At 40.3% G+C, this 25,976-nt stretch overlaps 1 protein-coding gene across 11 annotated transcripts in view; it reads right to left on the reverse strand.

Annotated features, from left to right (window-relative positions):
• Positions 1 to 22,360, reverse strand: part of C9H11orf65 (chromosome 9 C11orf65 homolog) — a 156,931-nt gene extending 134,571 nt beyond the window's left edge. For 4 of the 11 annotated variants that reach the window (XM_057299237.1, XM_063608259.1, XM_055094807.2 and 1 more), the window contains exons 1-2: positions 22,302 to 22,360; positions 16,324 to 16,413 (exon numbers count right to left, since the gene is read on the reverse strand). In XM_057299237.1, the coding sequence (XP_057155220.1) occupies positions 16,324 to 16,404 (81 nt within the window). In that variant the 5' untranslated portion in view covers positions 16,405 to 16,413; positions 22,302 to 22,360. Of the gene's footprint in view, positions 1 to 16,323; positions 16,414 to 17,391; positions 17,485 to 21,779 lie in introns of those variants that run through there. The other 7 variants (XM_055094805.2, XM_063608257.1, XM_055094798.2 and 4 more) reach the window with 4 other exon arrangements.
• Between the last annotated feature and the right edge of the window lie 3,616 nt (positions 22,361 to 25,976).

Below are 25,976 nucleotides of genomic sequence, written 5' to 3' on the forward strand. Positions count from 1 at the left end.
TCATGTGCAGAGACACACACAGGCTCAAAATAAAGGGATGGAGGAAGATCTAACAAGCAAATGGAAAACAAAAAAAGGCAGGGGTTGCAATCCTAGTCTCAGATAAAACAGACTTTAAACCAACAAAGATCAAAAGAGACAAAGAAGGCCATTACGTAATGATAAAGGGATCAATTCAACAAGAAGAGCTAACAATCCTAAATATATATGCACCCAATACAGGAGCACCCAGATTCATAAAGCAAGTCCTGAGTGACCTACAAAGAGACTTAGACTCCCACACAACAATAATGGGAGACTTTAACACCCCACTGTCAACATGAGACAGATCAATGAAACAGAAGGTTAAAAAGGATATCCAGGAATTGAACTCAGCTCTGCACCAAGCAGACCTAACAGACATCTACAGAACTCTCCACCCCAAATCAACAGAATATACATTTTTCTCAGCACCATATCACACTTATTCCAAAATTGACCACATAGTTGGAAGCACTCCTCAGCAAATGTAAAAGAACAGAAATTATAACAAACTGTCTCTCAGACCATAGTGCAATCAAACTAGAACTCAGGATTAAGAAACTCACTCAAAACCACTCAACTACATGGAAACTGAACAACCTGCTCCTGAATGACTACTGGGTACATAACAAAATGAAGGCAGAAATAAAGATGTTCTTTGAAACCAATGAGAACAAAGACACAACATACCAGAATCTCTGGGACACATTTAAAGCAGTGTGTAGACAGAAATTTATAGCACTAAATTACCACACGAGAAAGCAGGAAAGATCTACAATTGACACCCTAACATCACAATTAAAAGTACTAGAGAAGCAAGAGCAAAAACATTCAAAAGCTAGCAGAAGGCAAGAAATAACTAAGATCAGAGTGGAACTGAAGGAAATAGAGACACAAAAAAACCTTCAAAAAATTAATGAATCCAGGAGCTGGGTTTTTAAAAAGATCAACAAAATTGATAGACCACTAGCAAGACTAATTAAGAAGAAAAGAGAAAAGAATCAAATAGACGCAATAAAAAATGATAAAGGGGATATCACCACCAATCCCACAGAAATAGAAACTACCATCAGAGAATACTATAAACACCTCTACGCAAATAAACTAGAAAATCTAGAAGAAATGGATAAATTCCTGGATACATACACCCTCCCAAGACTCAACCATGAAGATGAATCCCTGAATAGACCAATAACAGGCCCTGAAATTGAGGCAATAATTAATAGCCTACCAACCAAAAAAAAGTCCAGGACCAGACAGATTCACAGCCGAATTCTACCAGAGGTACAAAGAGGAGCTGGTACCATTCCTTCTGAAACTATTCCAGTCAATAGAAAAAGAAGGAATCCTCCCTAACTCATTTTATGAGGCCAATATCATCCTGATACCAAAGCCTGGCAGAGACACAACAAAAAAAGAGAATTTTAGACCAATATCCCTGATGAACATCGAAGCAAAAACCCTCCATAAAATACTGGCAAACCACATCCAGCAGCACATCAAAAAGCTTATCCACAGGGTGGAGCCAAGATGGCCGAATAGGAACAGCTCCGGTCTACAGCTCCCAGCATGAGCGACGCAGAAGACAGGTGATTTCTACATTTCCATCTGAGGTACCAGGTTCATCTCACTAGGGAGTGCCAGGCAGTGGGTGCAGGACACTGGGTACAGCGCACCGTGCGCGAGCTGAAGCAGGGCAAGGCATTGCCTCACTCCGGCAGCGCAAGGGGTCAGGGAGTTCCCTTTCCTAGTCAAAGAAAGGGGTGACAGACGGCACCTGGAAAATCCGGTCACTTCCCATCCTAATACTGCACTTTTGCAACGGGCTTAAAAAACGGCACACCAGGAGATTATATCCCACACATGGCTTGGAGGGTCCTACGCCCACGGAGTCTCGCTGATTGCCAGCACAGCAGTCTGAGATCAAACTGCAAGGCAGCAGCAAGGCTGGAGGAGGGGTGCCTGCCATTGACCAGGCTTGATTAGGTAAACAAAGCAGCCAGGAAGCTCCAACTGGATGGAGCCCACCACAGCTCAAGGAGGCCTGCCTGCCTCTGTAGGCTCCACCTCTGGGGGAAGGGCACAGACAAACAAAAAGACAGCAGTAACCTCTGCAGACTTACATGTCCCTGTCTGACAGCTTTGAAGAGAGTAGTGGTTCTCCCAACACGCAGCTGGAGATCTGAGAATGGGCAGACTGCCTCCTCAAGTGGGTCCCTGACCCCCAAGCAGCCTAACTGGGAGGCACCCCCCAGTAAGGGCAGACTGACAACTCATGCAGCAGGGTACTCCTCTGAGACAAAACTTCCAGAGGAACGATCAGGCAGCAGCATTTGCGGGTCACCAATATCCACTGTTCTATAGCCACCGCTGTTCTGCAGCCACCACTGCTGATACCCAGGCAAACAGGGTCTGGAGTGGACCTCTAGCAAACTCCAACGGACCTGTAGCTGAGGGTCCTGTCTGTCAGAAGGAAAACTAACAAACAGAAAGGACATCCACACCAAAACCCCATCTGTATGTCACCATAATCAAAGACCAAAAGTAGATAAAACCACAAAGATGGGGAAAAAACAGAGCAGAAAAACTGGAAACTCTAAAAAGCAGAGCACCTCTCCTCCTCCAAAGGAACGCAGCTCCTCACCAGCAACGGAACAAAGCTGGATGGAGAATGACTTTAACAAGTTGAGATAATAAGGCTTCAGATGATCAAACGACTCCGAGCTACAGGAGGACATTCAAACCAAAGGCAAAGAAGTTCAAAACTTTGAAAAAAAAATTAGACAAATGGATAACTAGAATAACCAATGCAGAGAAGTCCTTAAAGGAGCTGATGGAGCTGAAAGCCGAGGCTCGAGAACTACGTAAAGAATGCAGAAGCCTCAGGAGTCGATGCGATCAACTGGAAGAAAGGGTATCAGTGATGGAAGATGAAATGAATGAAATGAAGCGAGAAGGGAAGTTTAGAGAAAAAAGAATAAAAAGAAACGAACAAAGCCTCCAAGAAATATGGGACTATGTGAAAAGACCAAATCTACGTCTGATTGGTGTACCTGAAAGTGACGGGGAGAATGGAACCAAGATGGAAAACACTCTGCAGGATATTATCCAGGAGAACTTCCCCAATCTAGCAAGGCAGGCCAACATTCAGATTCAGGAAATACAGAGAACGCCACAAAGATACTCCTCGAGAAGAGCAACTCCAAGACACATAATTGTCAGATTCACCAAAGTTGAAATGAAGGAAAAAATGTTAAGTGCAGCCAGAGAGAAAGGTCGGGTTACCCACAAAGGGAAGCCCATCAGACTAACAGCGGATCTCTCGGCAGAAACTCTACAAGCCAGAAGAGAGTGGGGGCCAATATTCAACATTCTTAAAGAAAAGAATTTTCAACCCAGAATTTCATATCCAGCCAAACTAAGCTTCATCAGTGAAGGAGAAATAAAATACTTTACAGACAAGCAAATGCTGAGAGATTTTGTCACCACCAGGCCTGCCCTAAAAGAGCTCCTGAAGGAAGCACTAAACATGGAAAGGAACAACCGGTACCAGCCACTGCAAAATCATGCCAAAATGTAAAGACCATCAAGGCTAGGAAGAAACTGCATCAATTAACGAGCAAAATAACCAGCTAACATCATAATGACAGGACCAAATTTGCACATAACAGTATTAACTTTAAATGTAAATGGGCTAAATGCTCCAATTAAAAGACACAGACTGGCAAATTGGATAAAGAGTCAAGACCCATCAGTGTGCTGTATTCAGGACACCCATCTCACGTGCAGAGACACACACAGGCTCAAAATAAAGGGATGGAGGAAGATCTAACAAGCAAATGGAAAACAAAAAAAGGCAGGGGTTGCAATCCTAGTCTCAGATAAAACAGACTTTAAACCAACAAAGATCAAAAGAGACAAAGAAGGCCCTTACGTAATGATAAAGGGATCAATTCAACAAGAAGAGCTAACAATCCTAAATATATATGCACCCAATACAGGAGCACCCAGATTCATAAAGCAAGTCCTGAGTGACCTACAAAGAGACTTAGACTCCCACACAACAATAATGGGAGACTTTAACACCCCACTGTCAACATTAGACAGATCAACGAGACAGAAAGTTAACAAGGATATCCAGAAATTGAACTCCGCTCTGCACCAAACAGACCTAATAGACATCTACAGAACTCTCCACCCCAAATCAACAGAATATACATTTTTTTAGCACCACACCACACCTATTCCAAAATTGACCACATAGTTGGAAGTAAAGCACTCCTCAGCAAATGTAAAAGAACAGAAATTATAACAAACTGTCTCTCAGACCACAGTGCCATCAAACTAGAACTCAGGATTAAGAAGCTCACTCAAAACCGCTCAACTACATGGAAACTGAACAACCTGCTCCTGAATGACTACTGGGTACATAACAAAATGAAGGCAGAAATAAAGATGTTCTTTGAAACCAACGAGAACAAAGGCACAACATACCAGAATCTCTGGGACACATTCAAAGCAGTGTGTAGAGGGAAATTTATAGCACTAAATGCCCACAAGAGAAAGCAGGAAAGATCTACAATTGACACCCTAACATCACAATTAAAAGAACTAGAAAAGCAAGAGCAAACACATTCAAAACCTAGCAGAAGGCAAGAAATAACTAAAATCAGAGCAGAACAGAAGGAAATAGAGACACAAAAAAACACTTCAAAAAATTAATGAATCCAGGAGCTGGTTTTTTGAAAAGTTCAACAAAATTGATAGACTGCTAGCAAGACTGATAAAGAAGAAAAGAGAGAAGAATCAAATAGATGCAATAAAAAATGATAAAGGGGATATCACCACCAATCCCACAGAAATACAAACTACCATCAGAGAATACTACAAACACCTCTATGCAAATAAACTAGAAAATCTAGAAGAAATGGACAAATTCCTTGACACATACACCCTCCCAAGACTAAACCAGGAAGAAGTTCAATCTCTGAAAAGACCAATAACAGGATCTGAAACTGTGGCAATAATCAATAGCTTACCAACCAAAAAAAGTCCAGGACCAGATGGATTCACAGCCGAATTCTACCAGAGGTACAAGGAGGAGCTGCTACCATTCCTTCTGAAACCATTCCAATCAATAGAAAAAGAGGGAATCCTCCCTAACATATTTTATGAGGCCAGCATCATCCTGATACCAAAGCCAGGCAGAGACACAACAAAAAAAGAGAATTTTAGGCCAATATCCTTGATGAACATTGATGCAAAAGTCCTCAATAAAATAATGGCAAACCAAATCCAGCAGCACATCAAAAAGCTTACCCACCATGAGCAAGTGGGCTTCATCCCTGGGATGCAAGGCTGCTTCAACATACGCAAATCAATAAATGTAATCCAACATACAAACAGAACCAAAGACAAAAACCACATGATTATCTCAATAGATGCAGAAAAGGCCTTTGACAAAATTCAACAACCCTTCATGCTAAAAACTCTCAATAAATTAGGTATTGATGGGATGTATCTCAAAATAATAAGAGCTATCTATGACAATCCCACAGCGAATATCATACTGAATGGGCAAAAACTGGAAGCATTCCCTTTGAAAACGGGCACAAGACAGGATGCCCTCTCTCACCACTCCTATTCAACATAGTGTTGGAAGTTCTGGCCAGGGCAATTAGGCAGAAGGAAATAAAGGGTATTCAATTAGGAAAAGAGGAAGTCAAATTGTCCCTGTTTGCAGACGACATGATTGTATATCTAGAAAACCCCATCATCTCAGCCCAAAATCTCCTTAAGCTGATAAGCAACTTCAGTAAAGTCTCAGGATACAAAATCAATGTACCAAAATCACAAGCATTCTTATACACCAATAACAGACAAACAGAGAGACAAATCATGAGTGAACTCCCATTCACAATTGCTTCAAAGAGAATAAAATACCTAGGAATCCAACTTACAAGGGATGTGAAGGACCTCTTCAAGGAGAACTACAAACCACTACTCAATGATATAAAAGAGGATACAAACAAATGGAAGAATATTCCATGCTCATGGGTAGGAAGAATCTATATCGTGAAAATGGCCATACTGCCCAAGGTAATTTATAGATTCAATGCCATCCCCATCAAGCTACCAATGACTTTCTTCACAGAATTGGAAAAAACTACTTTAAAGTTCATATGGAACCAAAAAAAGAGCCCACATAGCCAAGTCAATCCTAAGCCAAAAGAACAAAGCTGGAGGCATCACGCTACCTGACTTCAAACTATACTACAAGGCTACAGTAACCAAAACAGCATGGTACTGGTACCAAAACAGAGATATAGATCAATGGAACAGAACAGAGTCCTCAGAAATAATGCCGCATATCTACAACCATCTGATCTTTGACAAACCTGAGAAAAACAAGCAATGGGGAAAGGATTCCCTATTTAATAAACGGTGCTGGGAAAACTGGCTAGCCATAGGTAGAAAGCTGAAACTGGATCCCTTCCTTACACCTTATACAAAAATTAACTCAAGATGGATTAAAGACTTACATGTTAGACCTAAAACTATAAAAACCCTGGAAGAAAACCTAGGCAATACCATTCAGGACATAGGCATAGGCAAGGACTTCATGTCTGAAACACCAAAAGCAATGGCAACAAAAGCCAAAATTGACAAATGGGATCTAATTAAACTAAAGAGCTTCTGCACATCAAAAGAAACTACCATCAGAGTGAACAGGCGAACTACAAAATGGGAGAATATTTTTGCAACCTACTCATCTGACAAAGGGCTAATACCAAGAATCTACAATGAACTCAAACCAATTTACAAGGAAAAAAAAACCCATCAAAAAGTGGGCCAAGGATATGAACAGACACTTCTCAAAAGAAGACATTTATGCAGCCAAAAAACACATGAAAAAATGCTCATCATCACTGGCTGTCAGAGAAATGCAAATCAAAACCACAATGAGATACCATCTCATACCAGTTAGAATGGTGATCATTAAAAAGTCAGGAAACAACAGGTGCTGGAGAGGATGTGGAGAAACAGGAACACTTTTACACTGTTGGTGGGACTGTAAACTAGTTCAACCATTGTGGAAGTCAGTGTGGCAATTCCTCAGGGATCTAGAACTAGAAATACCATTTGACCCAGCCATCCCATTACTGGGTATATACCCAAAGGATTATAAATATAAAGACACATGCACACGTATGTTTACTGCAGCACTATTCACAATAGCAAAGACTTGGAACTAACCCAAATGCCTAACAACGATAGACTGGATTAAGAAAATGTGGCACATATACACCATGGAATACTATGCAGCCATAAAAAATGATGAGTTCATGACCTTTGTAGGAACATGGATAAAACTGGAAACCGTCATTCTTAGCACACTATCGCAAGGACAAAAAACCAAACACCACATGTTGTCACTCATAGGTGGGAATTGAACAATGAGAACACATAGGCACAGGAGGGGGAACATCACACTCCAGGGACTGTTGTGGGGTGGGGGGAGGGGGGAGGGATAGCATTAGGAGATATACCTAATGCTAAATGATGAGTTAATGGGTGCAGTACACCAACATGGCACATGTATACATATGTAAGAAACCTGCACATTGTGCACATGTACCCTAAAACTTAAAGTATAATAATAATAAAATTTTTAAAAAAAGGCTTATCCACCATGATCAAGTTGGCTTCATCCCTGGGATGCAAGGCTGGTTCAACATACACAAATCAATAAATGTAATCCAGCATATAAACAGAACCAATTACAAAAACCACATGATTATCTCAATAGATGCAGAAACGGCCTTCAATAAAATTCAACAGCTCTTCATGCTAAAAACTCTCAATAAACTAGGTACTGATGGGACGTATTTCAAAATAATAGCAGCTATTTATGACAAACCCACAGCCAATATCATACTGAATGGGCAAAAACTGGAAGCATTCCCTTTGAAAACTGGCGCAAGACAGGGATGCCCTCTCTCACCACTCCTATTCAACATAGTGTTGGAAGTTCTGGCAGGGCAATTAGGCAGGAGAAAGAAATAAAGGGTATTCAATTAGGAAGAGAGGAAGTCAAATTGTCTCTGTTTGCAGGCGACATGATTGTATATTTAGAAAACCCCATCATCTCAGCCCAAAATCTCCTTAAGCTGATAAGCAACTTCAGTAAAGTCTCAGGATACAAAATCAATGTGCAAAAATCACAAGCATTCCTATACACCAATAACAGACAAACAGAGAGCCAAATCATGAGTGAACTCCCATTCACAATTGCTACAGAGAATAAAATATCTAGGAATCCAACTTACAAGGGATGTGAAGGACCTCTTCAAGGAGAACTACAAACCACTGCTCAACAAAATAAAAGAGGACACAAACAAATGGAAGAACATTCCATGCTCATGGGTAGGAAGAATCAATATTGTGAAAATGGCCATACTGCCCAAGGTAATTTATAGATTCAATGCCATCCCCATCAAGCTACCAATGACTTTCTTCACAGAATTGGAAAAGACTACTTTAAAGTTCACATGGAACCAAAAAAGAGCCTGCATTGCCAAGACAATCCTAAGCCAAAAGAACAAAGCTGGAGGCATCACGCTACCTGACTTCAAACTCTACTACAAGGCTACAGTAACCAAAATAGCATGGTACTGGTACCAAAACAGAGATATAGATCAACGGAACAGAACAAGTCCTCAGAAATAATACCACACATCTACAACCATCTGATCTTTGACAAACATGAGAAAAACAAGCAATGGGGAAAGGATTCCCTATTTAATAAATGGTGCTGGGAAAACCGGTTAGCCATAGGTAGAAAGCTGAAACTGGATCCCTTCCTTACACCTTATAAAAAATTAATTCAAGATGGATTAAAGACTTCAATGTTAGATCTAAAACCATAAAAACCGTAGAAGAAAACCTAGGCAATACCATTCAGGACATAGGCATGGGCAAGGACTTCATGACTAAAACACCAAAAGCAATGGCAACAAAAGCCAAAATTGACAAATGGGATCTAATTAAACTAAAGAGCTTCTGCACAGGAAAAGAAACTACCATCAGAGTGAACAGGCAACCTACAGAATGGGAGAAAATTTTTCCAATCTACCCATATGACAAAGGGCTAATATCCAGAATCTACAAAGAACTTAAACAAATTTACAAGAAAAAAATCAAACCACCCCATCAAAAAGTGGGCGAAGGATATGAACAGACACTTCTCAAAAGAAGACATTTATGCAGCCAACAGACACATGAAAAAATGCTCATCATCACTGGCCATCAGAGAAATGCAAATCAAAATCACAGTGAGATACCATCTCACACCAGTAAGAATGGGAATCACTAAAAAGTCAGGAAACAACAGGTGCTGGAGAGGATGTGGAGAAATAGGAACACTTTTACACTGTTGGTGGGACTGTAAACTAGTTCAACCATTGTAGAAGACAGTGTGGCAATTCCTCAAGGATCTAGAACCAGAAATACCATTTGAGCCAGCCATCCCATTACTGGGTGTATATCCAAAGGATTATAAATCATGCTGCTATAAAGACACATGCACAGGTATGTTTACTACAGCACTATTCACAATAACAAAGACGTGGAACCAACCCAAATGTCCATCAATGATAGACTGGATTAAGAAAATGTGGTACATACACACCATGGAATACTATGCAGCCATAAAAAAGGATGAGTTCATGTCCTTTGTAGGGACATGGATGAAACTGGAAACCATCATTCTGAGCAAACTATCGCAAGGACAGAAAACCAAACACCGCATGTGCTCCCTCATAGGTGGGAATTGAACAATGAGAACACTTGGACACAGGGTGGGGAACATCACACACCAGGGCCTGTCATGGGGTGGGGGGAGGGGGGAGGGATAGCATTAGGAGATATACCTAATGTAAATGATGAGTTAATGCGTGCAGCACACCAACATGGCACATGTATACATTTGTAACAAACCTGCACGTTGTGCACATGTACCCTAGAACTTAAAGTATAATTAAAAAATAAAAAGAAAAAAGAAAAAAAAAAGGAAGGGAAAATATTGCCACCTCCTGTCAACAGGAGAAATAGAAAACAACTTATGGCATCTTTAATCAATCAAAATAACTAAAAAGTTAATAGAGAAGAAAATAATGACAAACTAACAATATTTAATTACCACCAAGAAAGGGAAAAGGGAGGGGAAAATACAGGAAGAACAGATCAGATAAGTAGAAAACAAACAGCAAGATGGTAGCCTTAAGCCCAATGAATACAGTAATTACAATAAATATAAATGGTCTAAACATGCTAATTAAAAGACAAAGATTATTTAGAATTATGCAAAATTAAATCCAACTGTATTTTGTTTACAAGAGACACAATTTAAATATAAGGGCACAAAAAGATGAAAAGTAAAAGAATAGGAAAAGATGTCATGTAGGTACTCACCAAAGGAACACTAGGGTAGCTATATCAATATAAAATAAAATGTTCTTTCAGACAAGAAGTACTGTAAAATATACGAAATATCTATTGAAGTGATCACATGCTTTTTGTCCTTTATTCTGTTAATGTGGTCATCGCATTTATTGATTTGTATATGTTGAACCACCTTGCACACAAAGGATAAATCTCACTTGATCATTATTTTAATGTGCTGTTAAATTCAGTTTGCTAGTATTTGGTTGAAGATCCTATTCATCTATGTTCATCAGGGGCATTAGCTTGTAATTTTATTATAGCATCCTCGTCTGGCTTTGGTATCCAACTCATGTTGGCTTTGTAAATGAGGTTAGAAGTATGCTCTCCTCTTTAATTTTTTGAAAGAGTTTGAAAAGGGCAGATTATTATTTCTTCTTTAAATATTTAGTAGAATTCAACAGCAAGGTCATCAGTGAATTCAACAGTGAAGCCATCCTGGGCTTTTCTTTGACGGGAGGTTTTTTATTACTGATCCAATCTTCTTACTCATTATTGGTCTATTCATATTTTCTATGTCTTCATGATGCAGTCTTGGAAGGTTATATGTATCTAAGAATTTGCCCATCTCTTCTAAGTTATCCTATTTATTGGCTTATAATTGTTCATAGTAGTTTCTTATTATCCTTTGTATTTCTGTAGTATCAGTTGTAATGTCTCATCTTTCATTTCTGATTTTATTTATTTGAGTCTTCTTTTTTTTTTTTGAGACAGTTTCACTCTTGTTGCCCAGGCTGGGGTGCAATGGCATGATCTCAGCTCACCGCAACCTCTGCCCCCTGGGTTCAAGTGATTCTCCTGCCTCAGCCTTCCGAGTAGTTGGGATTACAGGCATGTGCCACCACACCTGGCTAATTTTGTATTTTTAGTAGAGACGAGGTTTCTCCATGTTGGTCAGTCTGGTCTTGAACTCCCGACCTCAGGTGATCCGCCCACCTTGGCCTCCCAAAGTGCTGGGATTACAGGCGTGAGCCACTGCACCAGGCCTACTTTTACATTTTTATTTATTTATTTATTTATTTATTTATTTACTTTTAGAGATGTAGTCTCACTATGCTGCCAAGGCTGGACTCAAACTCTTGGGCTAAAGTGATCTTTCTGCCTCAGTCTCCCAAGTAGCTGAGACTACAGACGTGTGCCACCACACCTGATTTTCTTGTTTTTATTAGTTAGTCTAGTTAAAGATTTGCCAATTTTGTTTATCTTTTCAAAAACCCAACTCTTGGTTTTGTTGATCTTTTCTATTGTTTTTCCAGTTTTTATTTCAATCATTTCTGCTCTAACCTTTATTTCCTTCCTTCTGATAACTTTGGTCTTAGTTTGTTCTTCTGTTTCTAGTTCCTTGAAGTGTAACATTAGGTTGTTTCAGATCTTTCTTATTTTGTGATGTAGGCATTTATTGCTATGAAATTCCCCTTTAGAATTGCCTTTGCTGCATCCCATACGTTTTGGTATGTTGTGTCTCCATTTTGTTTGTCTCAATATATTCCTTAATTTACCTTTAAAGGTCACATATGACAAGCCCACAGCTAACATCATACTCAATGGTGAAAAGTTAAAAGTTTCTTCTCTAAGATCAGGAACATGGATGCCCCTGCTTACTACTTGTATTCAACATGGCACTGGAAGTCTCAGCCAGAGAAATTAGGCAAGAGAAAGAAATAAGACATACAAATTGAAAAGGAAGATGTTAAATTGTCTCTGTTTCCAGATGACATGATCTTATATACAGAAGACCTTAAATACTCTTATCAAAAAACTGTTAAAAATAATAAGCAAATTTAGTAAAGTTACAAACTCAACATACAAAAATCAATGGTGTTTCTATAAACCAAAGATACAACGTTCACAAAGGAAAAGTAAAACTGTCATCATTCAAAGATAACATGACTAAGAAAATCCAAAGGAATTTATAAAAAAGCAATTAGAGGCCAGGCACAGTGGCTCATGCCTGTAATCCCAGCACTTTGGGAGGTCGAGGCGGGCAGATCACGAGGTCAGGAGTTCGAGACCAGACTGACCAACATAGTGAAACCCCATCTCTACCAAAAATACAAAAATTAGTCAGGTGTGGTGGCACATGCCTGTAATCCTAGCTACTCGGGAGGCTGAGGCAGGAGAATCACTTGAACCCGGGAAGCGGTGGTTGCAGTGAGCTGAGATCACATCACTGCACTCCAGCCTGGGTGACAGTGCAAGACTCCACCTCAAAAAAAAAAAAAAAAAAAACATGGAGAGAAATTTAAGATCCAAAGACATGGGCCAGCTGTGGTGGTTCATGCCTGTAATCCCAGAACTTTGGGAGGCCAAGGCGGGTAGATCACTTGAGCTCAGGAGTTAGAGACTAGCACGGGCAACATGGCAAGACACCCCATCTACAAAAAGTACAGAAAGTATCCAGGCGTGGTGACCCATGCCTGTAGTCCCAGCTATTTGGGAGGCTGAGGCAGGAGAATTACTTGAACCTGGGAGGTGGAGATTTCAGTGAGCTGAGATTGTGCCACTGCACTCCAGCCTAGGCAACAGGGTGAGACTCTGTCTTAAATAAACAAATAAATATACACAAATAGACCAATGCAACAGAATAGACACTACAGAAACACTTTACATATATGATTACATGATTTAAACAATGGCACCACAGCAATTCATTGTGAAAAGGATGGTATTTTCAAAGGTATTTGATCAGTTGGATATCCATAAGAAAAAAATGAACTTTGTACCTCTAAGTATACACAACAATTAATTTGAGATGGATACTAGATATCAATCTGAAACTAAAGCAATTAAGCCTCTAGAACAAACATAAGGAAAATATCTTCTGACTAGGTTAGACAAAATTTCTTAAACAGGACCCAGAAAGCACTAACCATGAAGAAAAAGTGGTGGCTGGGCATGGTGGCTCACATCTGTAATCTCAGCACTTTCAGAGGCCAAGGTGGGAGGACTGCTTGAGGCCAGGAGTTCAACACCAGCCTTGGCAACATACCAAGACCCTGTCTCTACAAAAAATTAAAAAATTAGCCAGGCATGGTAGTGCACACCTGTTGTCCAAACAGGAGGATGAGGCGGGAGGATTGCTTGAGCCCAGGAGTTCAAGGTTACAGTGAACTGTGATCATGCGACTGCACTCTAGCATGGGCAAAAGAGTGAAACCCTGTCAAAGAAAGAAAAAAAAAAGAAAGAAAGGAAAGAAGGAAAGAAAGAGAAAAAGTCACAAATTGGACTTTATTAAAATTAAAGACTTCTTTTCATTAAGAACATCTTAGAGGAATGAGGCAAGCCTGGGAGAAGATATTCAACACATATAGTATTTAACAAAGGACTTGCATTCAGGATGTATGAACTCCTCCAGAGAATATTTATAACGTAATAGTACAGGTAATAGATCTTGGCGGTTTGAAGATGGAGAGGAGAGGTAAAGAAAAGGGTAGGGATACTTATGTTCTCATCATATATAATGGGAAGTCAAGTGATTCTATGTCAGCCTGATGGAACAAGAAACTAAGACTTAAATATTCTTTAAACCAATAAGGTAATAAAATAGAGGAACTAAAAAAATAACATGATGATACTGGGAGGGGAGATAAGCAGGGCTGTGGAGGGTAAGTAACCTACGTTCTCAATTATCTTTGCAGAAAGCCAACAGATTACTTCTAAAGTTAATAAAAGATAATTGTACACGCACATTATTTAGAAGCATGGAAGTAACTACTAGAAGATCTACAATAAAAATAGTTAAAAATGGGCCAGGCGCGGTGGCTCACGCCTGTAATCCCAGCACTTAGGGAGGCAGAGGTGGGTGGATCACTAGGTCAGGAGTTCAAGATCAGCCTGGCCAAGATGGTGAAACCTCATCTCTACTAAAAATACAAAAAAATCAGCTGGGTGTGGTAGTGGATGCCTGTAATCCCAGGTACTCGGGAGGCTGAGGCAGAGAACTGATTGAACCTGGGAGGCGAAGGTTGCAGTGAGCCGAGATTACACCACTGCATTCCAGCCTGGGCAACAGAGCAAGACTCCATCTCAAAAAAAGAAAGTTAAAAATGGTTGCTTTTAGTGTATGAGGGTGAAAGAAAGTAGGATGGGGTAAAATATTTATTTTTCATAATAAATTATTCTAGATTACTTATTAAAGAAGTACGCATGTCACTTTGATTAAAATATTTAACTTTTTAAAATCCCTACATTTACATTACTATAACTATGCAAATAATTCACTTCTACAGCCAAGCAATGTGCTAAAACTATGCATCCTTTTTTTAGAAGTCACCCACTTGACTGTATCTAGAATCAAGATGCTGTGTCTGGAATCAAGAGCAAATGTATTCTCTTCACATCTTAGAACAATTTTAATCTGTCATATCTGAACCATGACTTTCACAGTTAGCTCTTTTTCAGAGTTTCTAACCTCTTTTTTCTAAATCCAGCCTCTGTCATACTTTCTATTGCATGGGGTACCATTTTCCTCCCATATATAACCCTCTTAGAGACACTCAATATCCTGATCTAATTTAAATTTATTACTATTTTTGTTTTCTTCAGGTTCTACCGTTTTTTTCTTTCTTTTTCTTTTTGTTTTGACATTATTGGTTTTTCCTAAAAGTGAACCTTGGGTGTGGTGGCACGTGCTGGTATCCCACCTACTCAGGAGGCTGAGGCACGAGAATCACTTGAACTGGGAGGCGCAGGTTGCAGTGAGCCAAAATTACACCACTGCATTCCAGCCTGGGAGACAGAGCAAGACTCTGTCTCAAAAAAAAAAAAAAAAAAAAAAAAAAGAGGTGGTTGGAGAAGATCGCCAGACAGGAAGTCTAGCTTCTGGTCTTTGTTCAGAGTCAGCATGGTCTTCAAAGAGGGTTAGATGCTCAGGCCAGCCTCTCAGGATCAGTACAAATCATGCAGTGGTGAACAGACTTGGGTGTCGTTTCCCCCAGGTGTGGGTGAAGTTCCTAGACTAGACCAGATATCATTGGGTAAAAGGTGTGCCTGTTTAACATTTGGATAAATATCACTATTGTCCAACACACAGAAGTTTCTGTCACACCACCTCCTGTCAGAACAAGAATGCCTATTTCCCCATGTCCTAACCAACTCATATTTTTAAGTATTTTATTAATTTTTTGACTAGGTAATGTTTGCAGATGGCACAAAATTTAAAAAAGTAGGGAAGGGCATGCAGTGAGAGGTCTCCACATTCCCGTCGCAGCCATCCCAGTCCTGTCCCCAGAACCACAAACTTTGATCTCAGCCTTTCTGGTAAATGGAAAGTGGTATCTCACTCAATAAATCTCACAATTATGTGGGAAAAAAAAAAAGTGAACCTTGGTTGTCCATTAATACTTAAGAATGAAAGTCTGTGTCAGTTTTTCTAGGCGCTAGTACGAGTATCTTTTGTTAGTATTCTGTCTACCCAGTGTTCTCACTCAGGAGTGGGAAAACCCCAGGCAATTTTCACGCCTGTAATCCCAGAACTTTGGGAGGCCAAGGAGGGTGGATCACCTGAAGTCAGGAGTTCGGGACCAGCCTGGCCAACATGGTGAAACCCCGTCTCTACTAAAAATACAAAAATTAGCCAAGCATGGTGGTGCACCTGTAATCCCAGCTACTGGGGAGGCTGAGGTGGGAGAATTGCTTGAATCTGGGAGGCAGAGGCTGCAGTGAGCCAATATCATGCCACTGCACTCCAGCCTAGGCAACAGAGAGAGATTCTGTCTTAAAAAAAAAAAAATTGAACTGTACACTTTAAATTTTATGACATAAAAATTATATTTCAATAAAACTTCTAAATAAACTCACAAGGAAACTTTTCCAGGCCTGCTGAATGACTCTGGCAGCCTTATCCTGCTTTGTAAATTCTGATTCCTCTTTCCAAGGCATTTGAAATTCCTAAAAGAAAATGAGCAAAAAGGGTACATTTAAAATAATTTTAATTTACTTTCATTTTTATTTATTTTTTTTTTTAGAGACACATTCTTGCTCTGTCACCCAAGCTGGAGTGCAGTGGTGCGATGATAGCTCACTGTAGCCTCAAACTGCTGGGCTCAAGTGATCCTCTTGCCTTAACCTCCTAAGTAGCTGGGATTGTAGGCGTGCACCACCACACCTGGCTTTCTTTTTTTCATTATTATTTTTTTGTAGAGATAGGGTCTTGCTATGTTGCCCAGGCTGGTGTCAAACACCTTCTGGCTTGGCCTCCCAAAGTGCTGGGATTGTAAGCGTGAGCCACTGCGCCCAGCCTAAAATTATTTTATATGCTCTATTATAAAACTACCACTAGAACTCAGTGAAAATTAAATAGAGTTGTATAAATAAAACAATTAAAATAAGATGTTGTATCAAAATAATAAAAATAAAAATAGTCACCTTCTTATTTTTTAAGAGACAGAGTCTTTCTCTGTTGCCTTGGCTAGAATGCCATGGCAGGATCATAGGTCACTGCAGCCTTGAACTCTTAGGCTCGATTGCTCCTCCTGCCTCACCCTCCTGAGTAGCTGGGACTACAGGCACATGCTACGATGCCTAGCTAATTTTTAAAATTTTTTGTAGAGACAGGTTCTTGCTATGTTTCCCAGGCTGGTCTTGAATTCTTGTACTCAAGCGATCCTCCCACCTCTGCCTCTGAAAGTGCTTGGATTACAGGCATGAGCCACTGCGCCAAAAGTAGTCAGCAATTATTGGTGATTTAATATGTTCTAATTTGTATATTTTTTTCTAGTTCCAGCAACAACCCTGCATAACAGATTTTGCTAATATGCTTGTGTTAGAGATGAGGAGCCTAGGCTTTAAGGCCTAAGGTCAAATAGTGAGTAACTAAACCAGTTATTGAATTCAAGTTTATCTTGAAAGTCCATGACTTTTACATACCCTGTTGTATGACTTCAAATAAACCTTTCTTAACGTGCATAGAGACAGAGTTGCATCCACAAAATTGCGCAGGTCCCTAACCTAAAATTAGACCTTATGTGGTCAAATATAAAAGGAAAAAAAGGTCATGCACTGAATACAGGGAGAAACATGGATTTTTACTTAGTCTTAAGAGTTATTAATACTTCACAGAATAATGTCACTCATTACATTTACAGTAGCAATATGGTTCTGACATGCTTTATCATAATCCAAAGTGAATAAATGTTGCTTAAAAGCTTAAAATTCTGGGCTGAATATAGTGACTCATGCCTGTAATCCCATGGTTTTGGGAGGCCAAGGCAGGAGGATTGCTTGAGGCCAGGAGTTCAACACCAGCCTGGGCAATATAGCGAGACCCCCATCTCTACAACAACAGCAACAACAACAAAAAGCTGGGCAGGTTGGCACATACTGTAGTCCTAGCTACTTGGGAGGCTGAAACAGGAGGATGGCTTGAGCCCAGGAGTTCAAAACTGCAGTGAGCTATGATTGCACCACTGCACTCCAGCCCGGGCCACAAAATGAGACCATGTCTCTAAAAATAATAAAAATTTAAACTCTGAATTGGTGCATGTAAAATGCAAAACGTGTAAGGATTTACAAATCCCAAAGCCCTGACCTATTTAAACATATAACATACATCTACTAATATGTTTAGAAAGACAGAGGCTAAACAGAAAACTTTCAAAAAGGATACGCCATTCATAAGAAAAATGTATTTATATATTTCTCAACTTGCCATTTTTCCCTTTTGACGTTGAAAGTTATTCAGATGCTTAAAACTAAAGGTGTTTTCTTCCTAATTTGGTAAATTGTTGTTTTTTAAATTCACATTTTTAAGAGTTGGGAGAAGGTTCGCTCTGAAAAAAACTTATGTCTTTTTTGCTTTCCCTACAAATAGCCTTATTAATATAGGAGGCATGGGAAGACAGGTTAAGTCTTTGGACTCTGAGGCAAGATAGACCAGGGTTTAAATCTCAACAAATTCTACCTCATTCTTAGCTGCGTGATTTTGCCGAAGTTACTTAACTCACTCAAACTTCAAGTTACTCATCTGTAAAATATGGGGACTCATTGTACCTAACTCATAGAATTGTTAGGATTAAGTCAGATAACACAGGTAAAGCATTTAGTATAGTTTCTGACCCACCATAGCCACTCAATAAATCATATTATTATAATACAAACTATTTTCCAAAATAAAAACTATTCATGTGCATTATTCCAGTTAGGAAACTGAGATAACATTTTAAGTACAATTATTCTCTTAATTTACAAATAACTGTTAGCACAAATGAGATTAAGGAATGATATTTCAGGCCTAAAAGATTTGTTAATTTTTTTTTTTTTTGAGACAGAATTTTGCTCTGTCACCCAGGCTGGAGGGCAGAGACATCATCTCAGCTCACTGCAACCTCCACCTCCCGGGTTCAAGTGATTCTCATGTCTCAGCCTCCTGAGTAGCTGGGATTACAGGTGTGTGCCACCATGCCCGGCTAATCTTTGTATTTTTAGTAGAGACAGAGTTTCACCCTGTTGGCCAGGGTGGGCTCGAACTGCTGGCCTCAAGAAATCCACCCGCCTTGGCCTCACAAAGTGCTAGCATTACAGGCATAAGCCATTGCGCTCAGCAGCAACAATTTTTGTAGGATAGTTCTTACAAGTGGAATTGCTATGACAAAAGGTATGCACATATATATTTCTGTTTTTTGTTTGTTTTCTGAGACAGAGTCTCGCTCTGTCGCCAGGCTGGAATGCAGTGGAGCGATTTCGGTGCACTGCAACCTCCGCCTCCTGGGTTCAAGCGATTCTCCTGCCTTAGCCTCCCCGCGATTTCCACTCACTGCAACCTATGCCTCCCGGGTTCAAGCGATTCTCCTGCCTCAGCCTCAAGTAGCTGGCACTACAGGTGTGCGCCACCGTGCCCAGTTAATTTTTGTATTTTAAGTAGAGATGGGGTTTCACCATGTTGGCCAGAATGGTCTCCATCTCTTGACCTCGTGATCCACCCACCTCAGCCTCCCAAAGCGCTGGGATTACAGGCATGAGCCACTGCGCCTGGCGCACATATATATTTGAATTGACTCTCTCTGGAAAGGGATATGAGAAATTACTAAGAATGATTGTCTCTAGGAAGGGACCTGTGGACTGAGGAGCCTGGGTTCGGAAAGGGAAGAGATGTTTTTGTTCCAGTATACTCTTTTATGCTGTTGGTTTTTTTCCACAATGTGCATTTAGTTCAGATATATACAATATAACTTCATTAAAAATACAGCGTGCATATTAAAACCTAACACTGCCAAACTGTCCTCAAAAATGGTGTCTAATTTATGCCCATAAACATTCTATGGGAATGCTTGACTCTAAATTTTAGAAAAGTAAAAAACTAAACGTAAATTAGATATTAGGATTAAAATGGGTCTTTTAATATTCTTTCCAAGAACTAAACTGTGTGATTTTTTACCTGTTATCAATGTAGTGTGTGTGTTATTTAACATGACAGCATTAGCATTAATTCATCACAATTTCATCATTTTCCCAAATACATTCCCAATTTTGTAGGTGGAAATTTAACACTGGATCTTAAAAATCCCTTGAAAATCCTGAACCAGTTTATTGAATACTTTGATCTAAATAATTTTACACGGGCTTTCTGCATACACCTGCTTCCTGCTTCTCTAGTGACATAGGCTAAAGGGTGTTTAGAAGCTGCCAAAAAAGTATGTCATAAATGCCACCATTATATGTTTATGAATACACAAAATATAGAGGAAATATATTCCAGCATTCAAAATTATCTGATTCAGAAATAAACAATGAAGTTCCACAATTTCAAGAAAGAACATATTCAATTGTGTCAAATATTGTTGCAAGGGCAAGTAAATACAGAGGAAAAAAAGGGAGATTTGGCCAGATAAAGTCACTAGTGACCGTACAGGCACTGCTTCAGTGGAGTAAGCAGGGAAGGAAGTTTGGGTTGGGTTGAGGAAGTGGGAAAGTTGAGACAGTAAGTACAGTAGTAATTCTTTGGAGTGCTGTAAGGGAGCAGAAAAATGGGGTGTAGCTAGAGAGTGAGAATGGATTAAAAGTTTTTTTTAAAAAAAAAGGCCGGGCGCGGTGGCTCACGCCTGTAATCCCAGCACTTTGGGAGGCCAAGGTGGGCGGATCATCTGAGGTCAGGAGTTTGAGACCAGCCTGACCAAAATGGAGAAATCCCGTCTGTACTAAAAATACAAAATTAGCTGGGTGTGGTGGCGCATGCCTGTAATCCCAGCTACTCAGGAAGGCTGAGGCAGGAGAACTGCTTGAACCCGGCAGGCGGAGGTTGCGGTGAGTCGAGATCATGCCACTACTCCAGCCTGGGCAACAAGAGTGAAACTCGGTCTAAAAAAACAACAACAACAACAAAAACCGACAGATTCTAAAGCATGTTAAAATGTACCATCCAGTAGTGAGGGAGAAATTAAAGTGACGGAGAACTTAAAGGGGCAAAAAAAAAAGGGATAAGTTAAAGGGTAAAACCTTTGAGTAGGTGTAAGAGGACACCATCTGGAGCAGAAAGGAGGGTGGGACCGTTGCTGGCTTTAGATAAGAAATAAGATCGACTTTATATGGTTATTATGATGCTCCAGATAAATTAACCATTGTGAAAACCCTTCGTAAGTTTTAAGATACTAAAATGTACTACCAGGCCGGGTCTGGTGGCTCACGCCTGTAATCCTAACATTTTGGGAGGCCAAGGTGGGCAGATCACCTTAAGTCAGGGGTTTGAGACCAGCCTGGCCAATATGGTGAAACCCTGTCTCTACTAAAAATACAAAAATAAACTGGGTGTGGTGGCGCGCACTTGCAGTCACAGCTACTCGGAAGGCTGAGGCAGGAGAATAGCTTGAACCCGGGAGGCAGAGGTTGCAGTGAACTGAGATCACGCCACTGCACTCAGCCTGGGCAACACAGCGAGATGCCTTCTCAAAAACAACAACAAAAAACTAACCAAATAAAATGTACTATCAAACAACTGCTCAGGCAATGAAGTATTTTACTACACCCATGTGCCACTTGTAGATTCACAGATAAGTATTTTCCAAGCTTATTATATCCCTAATCAATAAAATTTTTTATCATAATAGATGATGTTTTCACTTATTTATTTTTATGCTTCGTGGAAAAAAGCCCACAAGACGTGTTTGGATTCTTGGTTTCACTTTTAAAGCAGCAAACAATCGTTACTTTGCTTGAATTGGAACCTGTATACGTCCTATTTTGTTTCCTCTACTAAATTTATTGAATAAACAAATGATTCTCGTGGCCTTTATAAGTTTCGTAACTTCGCTTTTCCTTTTTACCTGTGGTCCTTGATGCTAGGGGCAGGAGAAGAAAAACAACTAACCTATTCTTTAAAAACGCGTTTCCCTTTTCCATCTCTAAAAAAACTGAAAAGACGTAAAACAAATGGGAGGGGGCAAAGGAAAGAAATGAGGAAAAATCTAAGGAAGATTAATGTGTACTTCCCGGTCAGCGGGAAGGTGGACGGAGTAATATCTTTGCGGAGGATTGGGGTGTGGGGATCTGTGAAGGCGCAGTATGAGCAGTAAGGACTTGTCAACCAGCCCGACGCAACTTCACCGAGGGCGAGGAAAGGAGCTCTGAGGCAGGGGTTACTCCCGGGCAGGACGGTAAACCAGCTGGAGGCCTCGCTGGGAGGGCTTTAGAGGAATGAAACGTCCTTAAGAGGGGCGGATGGGGAATGGTATCAAGGGTATGGGTTCTTTAGGGCCTTGAAACAACGAAGGCTCAAACCAGTGGGCACGAAGGCTACCGGAACAGTAGTACGCGCTGAGAGAAGGGACACTATTCCCTTCACCTACCAATCGCTGCTGGCCCGGGCGCCGCTGGACTCCTAGGTAACGTCGCAGGCGGAAATGACGTAACTCAATCCGTTCTGTCCCGCCCCATTGCCCTCCTAGCCCCGCCTTCTAGGCCCCGCCTTTCCTCTATTCGCGCTCTGACAAAGTGCTGGGGATATAGACCAACCGCTTGTGAAGACTGCTGGTTCTGTTAGAAGCCCGCTTTCGATTGTCAGTGGCTTTGAGGCGAAGGATTTTGGAAGGGAAAGCAAAGTGATTGTCTACGAAGTTGGGCTTAGTATATAATAAAGCCCAGTCATTTCAACCAAGAACCTTAAAGATGTTGAGAAATATAATGAAATATTTTCTATTTAGTTAATTTTTGTAAAATTTTTCTTGAGATAGGGTCTCAATCTGTGGCCGAGGCTGGAGTGCAGTGGCGCGATCTCGGCTCACTGCAGCCTGGAACTCCCCTGGCTCAGGTGATTCTCCCACGTCAGCCTCCCGAGTAGCTGGGACCATAGGAGTGCACCACCACGTCAGGCTCATTTTTCTATTTTTATTAATAGTGGCGACAGGGTTTCTCCATGTTGTCCAGGCTGGTCTTGAACTCCTGGGCTCCAGCGATCCGCCCCTACCCCACCTTCCGCCTTGGCCTCCCAAAGTGCTAGGATTACAGGCGTGAACCACCGCGCCCGGCCTATTTAATTAGTTTAATTTATTCATTTGAAAATGAGACAACTGATCCTTCTAGCAATTTGACAGGTCTTGCTCAAGGTCAAAGAATACGTGACTTGCAGTCCAATGTTATTTCTAAATGTAAGCTCTTCAGCTGGTTAAGCTAAACTGCTTTTAAGTGAAAACAGACGACCTCTTGAATGAGTTTTCAAATGACCTTAAATAATGCAAGCACTGCTTATCTAAAGCGAGTCTGACTTGCTTGAATTCTGAGTCTGACACTTTGGCAGTGCTTTAGTTGGTCACAGATTATTGCAATGTGAAAAAATCTTGTTCAGAACTGCCCAGTTTTGCTATGTTCGTCCTATGTTCATGCATGGAATATAATTTGTTTGTAAGGAAGATAAACTTTTAAGGAGGGAAAAGAAACACCTGAAGAGAAATTTCCCTGTATAATGAAAACATTTGTACAGAAAAAATTCTTGGTAGGTTAATTCAGTGACTCACTGAACTTCCAGAGTTCTTTAAAATCATCACAATCATAAGCAAGGGGTGAGCTTCAGTTCCTCTTTATGCAGTTGCCTTGATGCATTAATACACAGTAGTTATGAACAATAAACTGTAAAAATATAGTCATGGAAACATTATGTATATCTTAATTTTCAGTGTAATAGAAACTGGGTTAAAAAATTTAAATTCAGGCCAGGTGTGGTGGCTCACACCTGTAATCCCAGCACTTTGGGAGGCTGAGGTGGGCGGATCACTTGAGGTCAGGAGTTCAAGACCAGCCTGGACAACATGGTGAAACCCCCTCTCTACTAAAAATACAAAAATTAGCCCAGCCTCCCAAGTAGCTGGGACTACAGGCGCCCTCCATGATACCCAGCTAATTTTTTGTATTTTTAGTAGAGACGGGGTTTTACTGTGTTAGCCAGGATGGTCTCGATCTCCTGGTGGCGTGCTGCCTGTAGTCCCAGCTACTCAGGAAGCTGAGGCAGGAGAATTGATAGAACCCGGGAGGCAGAGGTTGGTTGCAGTGAGCCGAGATAGCGCCATTGCACTTCAGCCTGGCAACACAGCAAGATTCCCTCTAAAAAAAAAAAAAATTAAATTCAAAGTTACACAACAATGTGAATGTACTTAAGTCCACTGAATTGTACAATTGAAACTAGTTAGAAGGATAAATTTATGTATATTTTACCACAATTTAAAATTTTTAAATTAAAAAACTGCAAAACTAAGCCAGTAAATAATTCAGAACAAAAATTCCTAAATGTACTGGATGAAATATAAAAATAAATTTAAGGTATACTGCTGTTTAGATATTATTTTTATTAGGTTGGTGCAAAAGTAATTGCGGTTTTTGCCATTAAACACACATAATTAAACATAATGGCAAAAACCGCGATTACTTTTGCATCAACCTAATAAACTCTGCATATTTTTAATGTAGTGCTTATCTGAATTATTTTAAAAAGTATTTACAATAGTTACTGTTGAGTACTTATGTTACCTCTAACCTGATCCACAAGAATTCAGCAATTTCTACATAACAGGCTAGAACATTTTCTTATTGCTCTAATACATGTAAAAATTGTTCAGTTCTTTAAAAGTATCTTTCTTTAAAGTAGCCACAAGGGATCATTAAGACTAGAAACTGTCAAGTGTTAGGTTTATTCATTTATATGTACCTGCTTAAATCTAGGAACAGTTTACTAAGACGCAGAACTCAGAAGAACTTCTGGGTGGTTTCACAGAAATCGTTCCTTCCTTCCTTCTCTCTTCCCCTCTCCACTTATTCTCTTCCTCTTCTTTTTCTCTCTTCTTTGTCTTACTACTATTATACAATATATCATATTATATTTATGAAATTACTATTCTTGCTTTCCACTTACGAGGCAAATATTTTTCTTTATAAACCATGTGAAGACAAGAGATAAGGAAACAAAAATGAATTGGCATGAGGAAAGGGGAAATATCTGTAGTGCCGAGGGAGAAGAGTCACAATTACATGCCATTTTGCCTAGGGAGAAGAGTCACGATTATATGCCATTTCTTTCCTCTCTGCTTTGGCACTGGAGCAAACTCCAACAATAGGGGACTCCAAGGCTGTCCCCCGGATGTGAGCATGGAATCTTTTATAATTGTGGAAAATATGTCATGTAGTAGAAAACCACAATGTCACACATGAGGAGTGGGTGTGGGTCAAAGGCACAGGTCCTGCAGTGGTCCTAAAGGAGGCCAGAGGGACCTCCAACCAGGCATCAATCCTCTTGTTGAGGCTTAGCAGTTTGAAGAGGCTAGAGGAAGGGAGTTGGCACCTTTAGCTAATTCTTGGCTGAGAAATCTGTCCTCTTCACTACAGTGACTCTTGTTATGCCAGGGGACTGTTTGTCTTCTGTGTACCCTTGTTGTATTTTCTTTTTCTTTTTTCTTTTTTTTTTTTTTGAGATGGAGTCTCGCTCTGTTGCCCGGGCTGAAGTGCAGTGGCAGGATCTCAGCTCACTGCAAGCTCTGCCTCCCGGGTTCACGCCATTCTCCTGCCTCAGCCTCCCAAGTAGCTGGGACTACAGGCGCCCTCCATGATACCTGGCTAATTTTTTGTATTTTTAGTAGAGATGGGGTTTTACTGTGTTAGCCAGGATGGTCTCGATCTCCTGACCTTGTGATCCACCCGCCTCGGCCTCCCAAAGTGCTGGGATTACAGGCATGAGCTACCATGCCTGGCCCCTTGTTGTATTTTCACCATCAACAAAAATAATGGTGCCAAGCTTAAATATTTTTTCTTTTCTTTTCTTTTTTTTTTTTTTTGAGACTGTAACCACACAATGAGTTCTCCTTGCCTGCTGCCTAGACAGAGCCAATTTATCAAGACAGGGGAATTGCAATAGAGTTTAATTCTTGCAGAGTTGGCAGTATGGGAGACTGCAGTTTTATTTCTTGAATCAGTCTCCCTGAAATGTCAGGGATTGTGGTTTTTAAGGACAATTTGGTGGGTAGGGGGATCAGAAAGTGGGG

The sequence above is a fragment of the Pan paniscus genome, chromosome 9 (genome assembly GCF_029289425.2).
Source record: "Pan paniscus chromosome 9, NHGRI_mPanPan1-v2.0_pri, whole genome shotgun sequence".
Classification (NCBI taxonomy): Eukaryota; Metazoa; Chordata; class Mammalia; order Primates; family Hominidae; genus Pan; species Pan paniscus.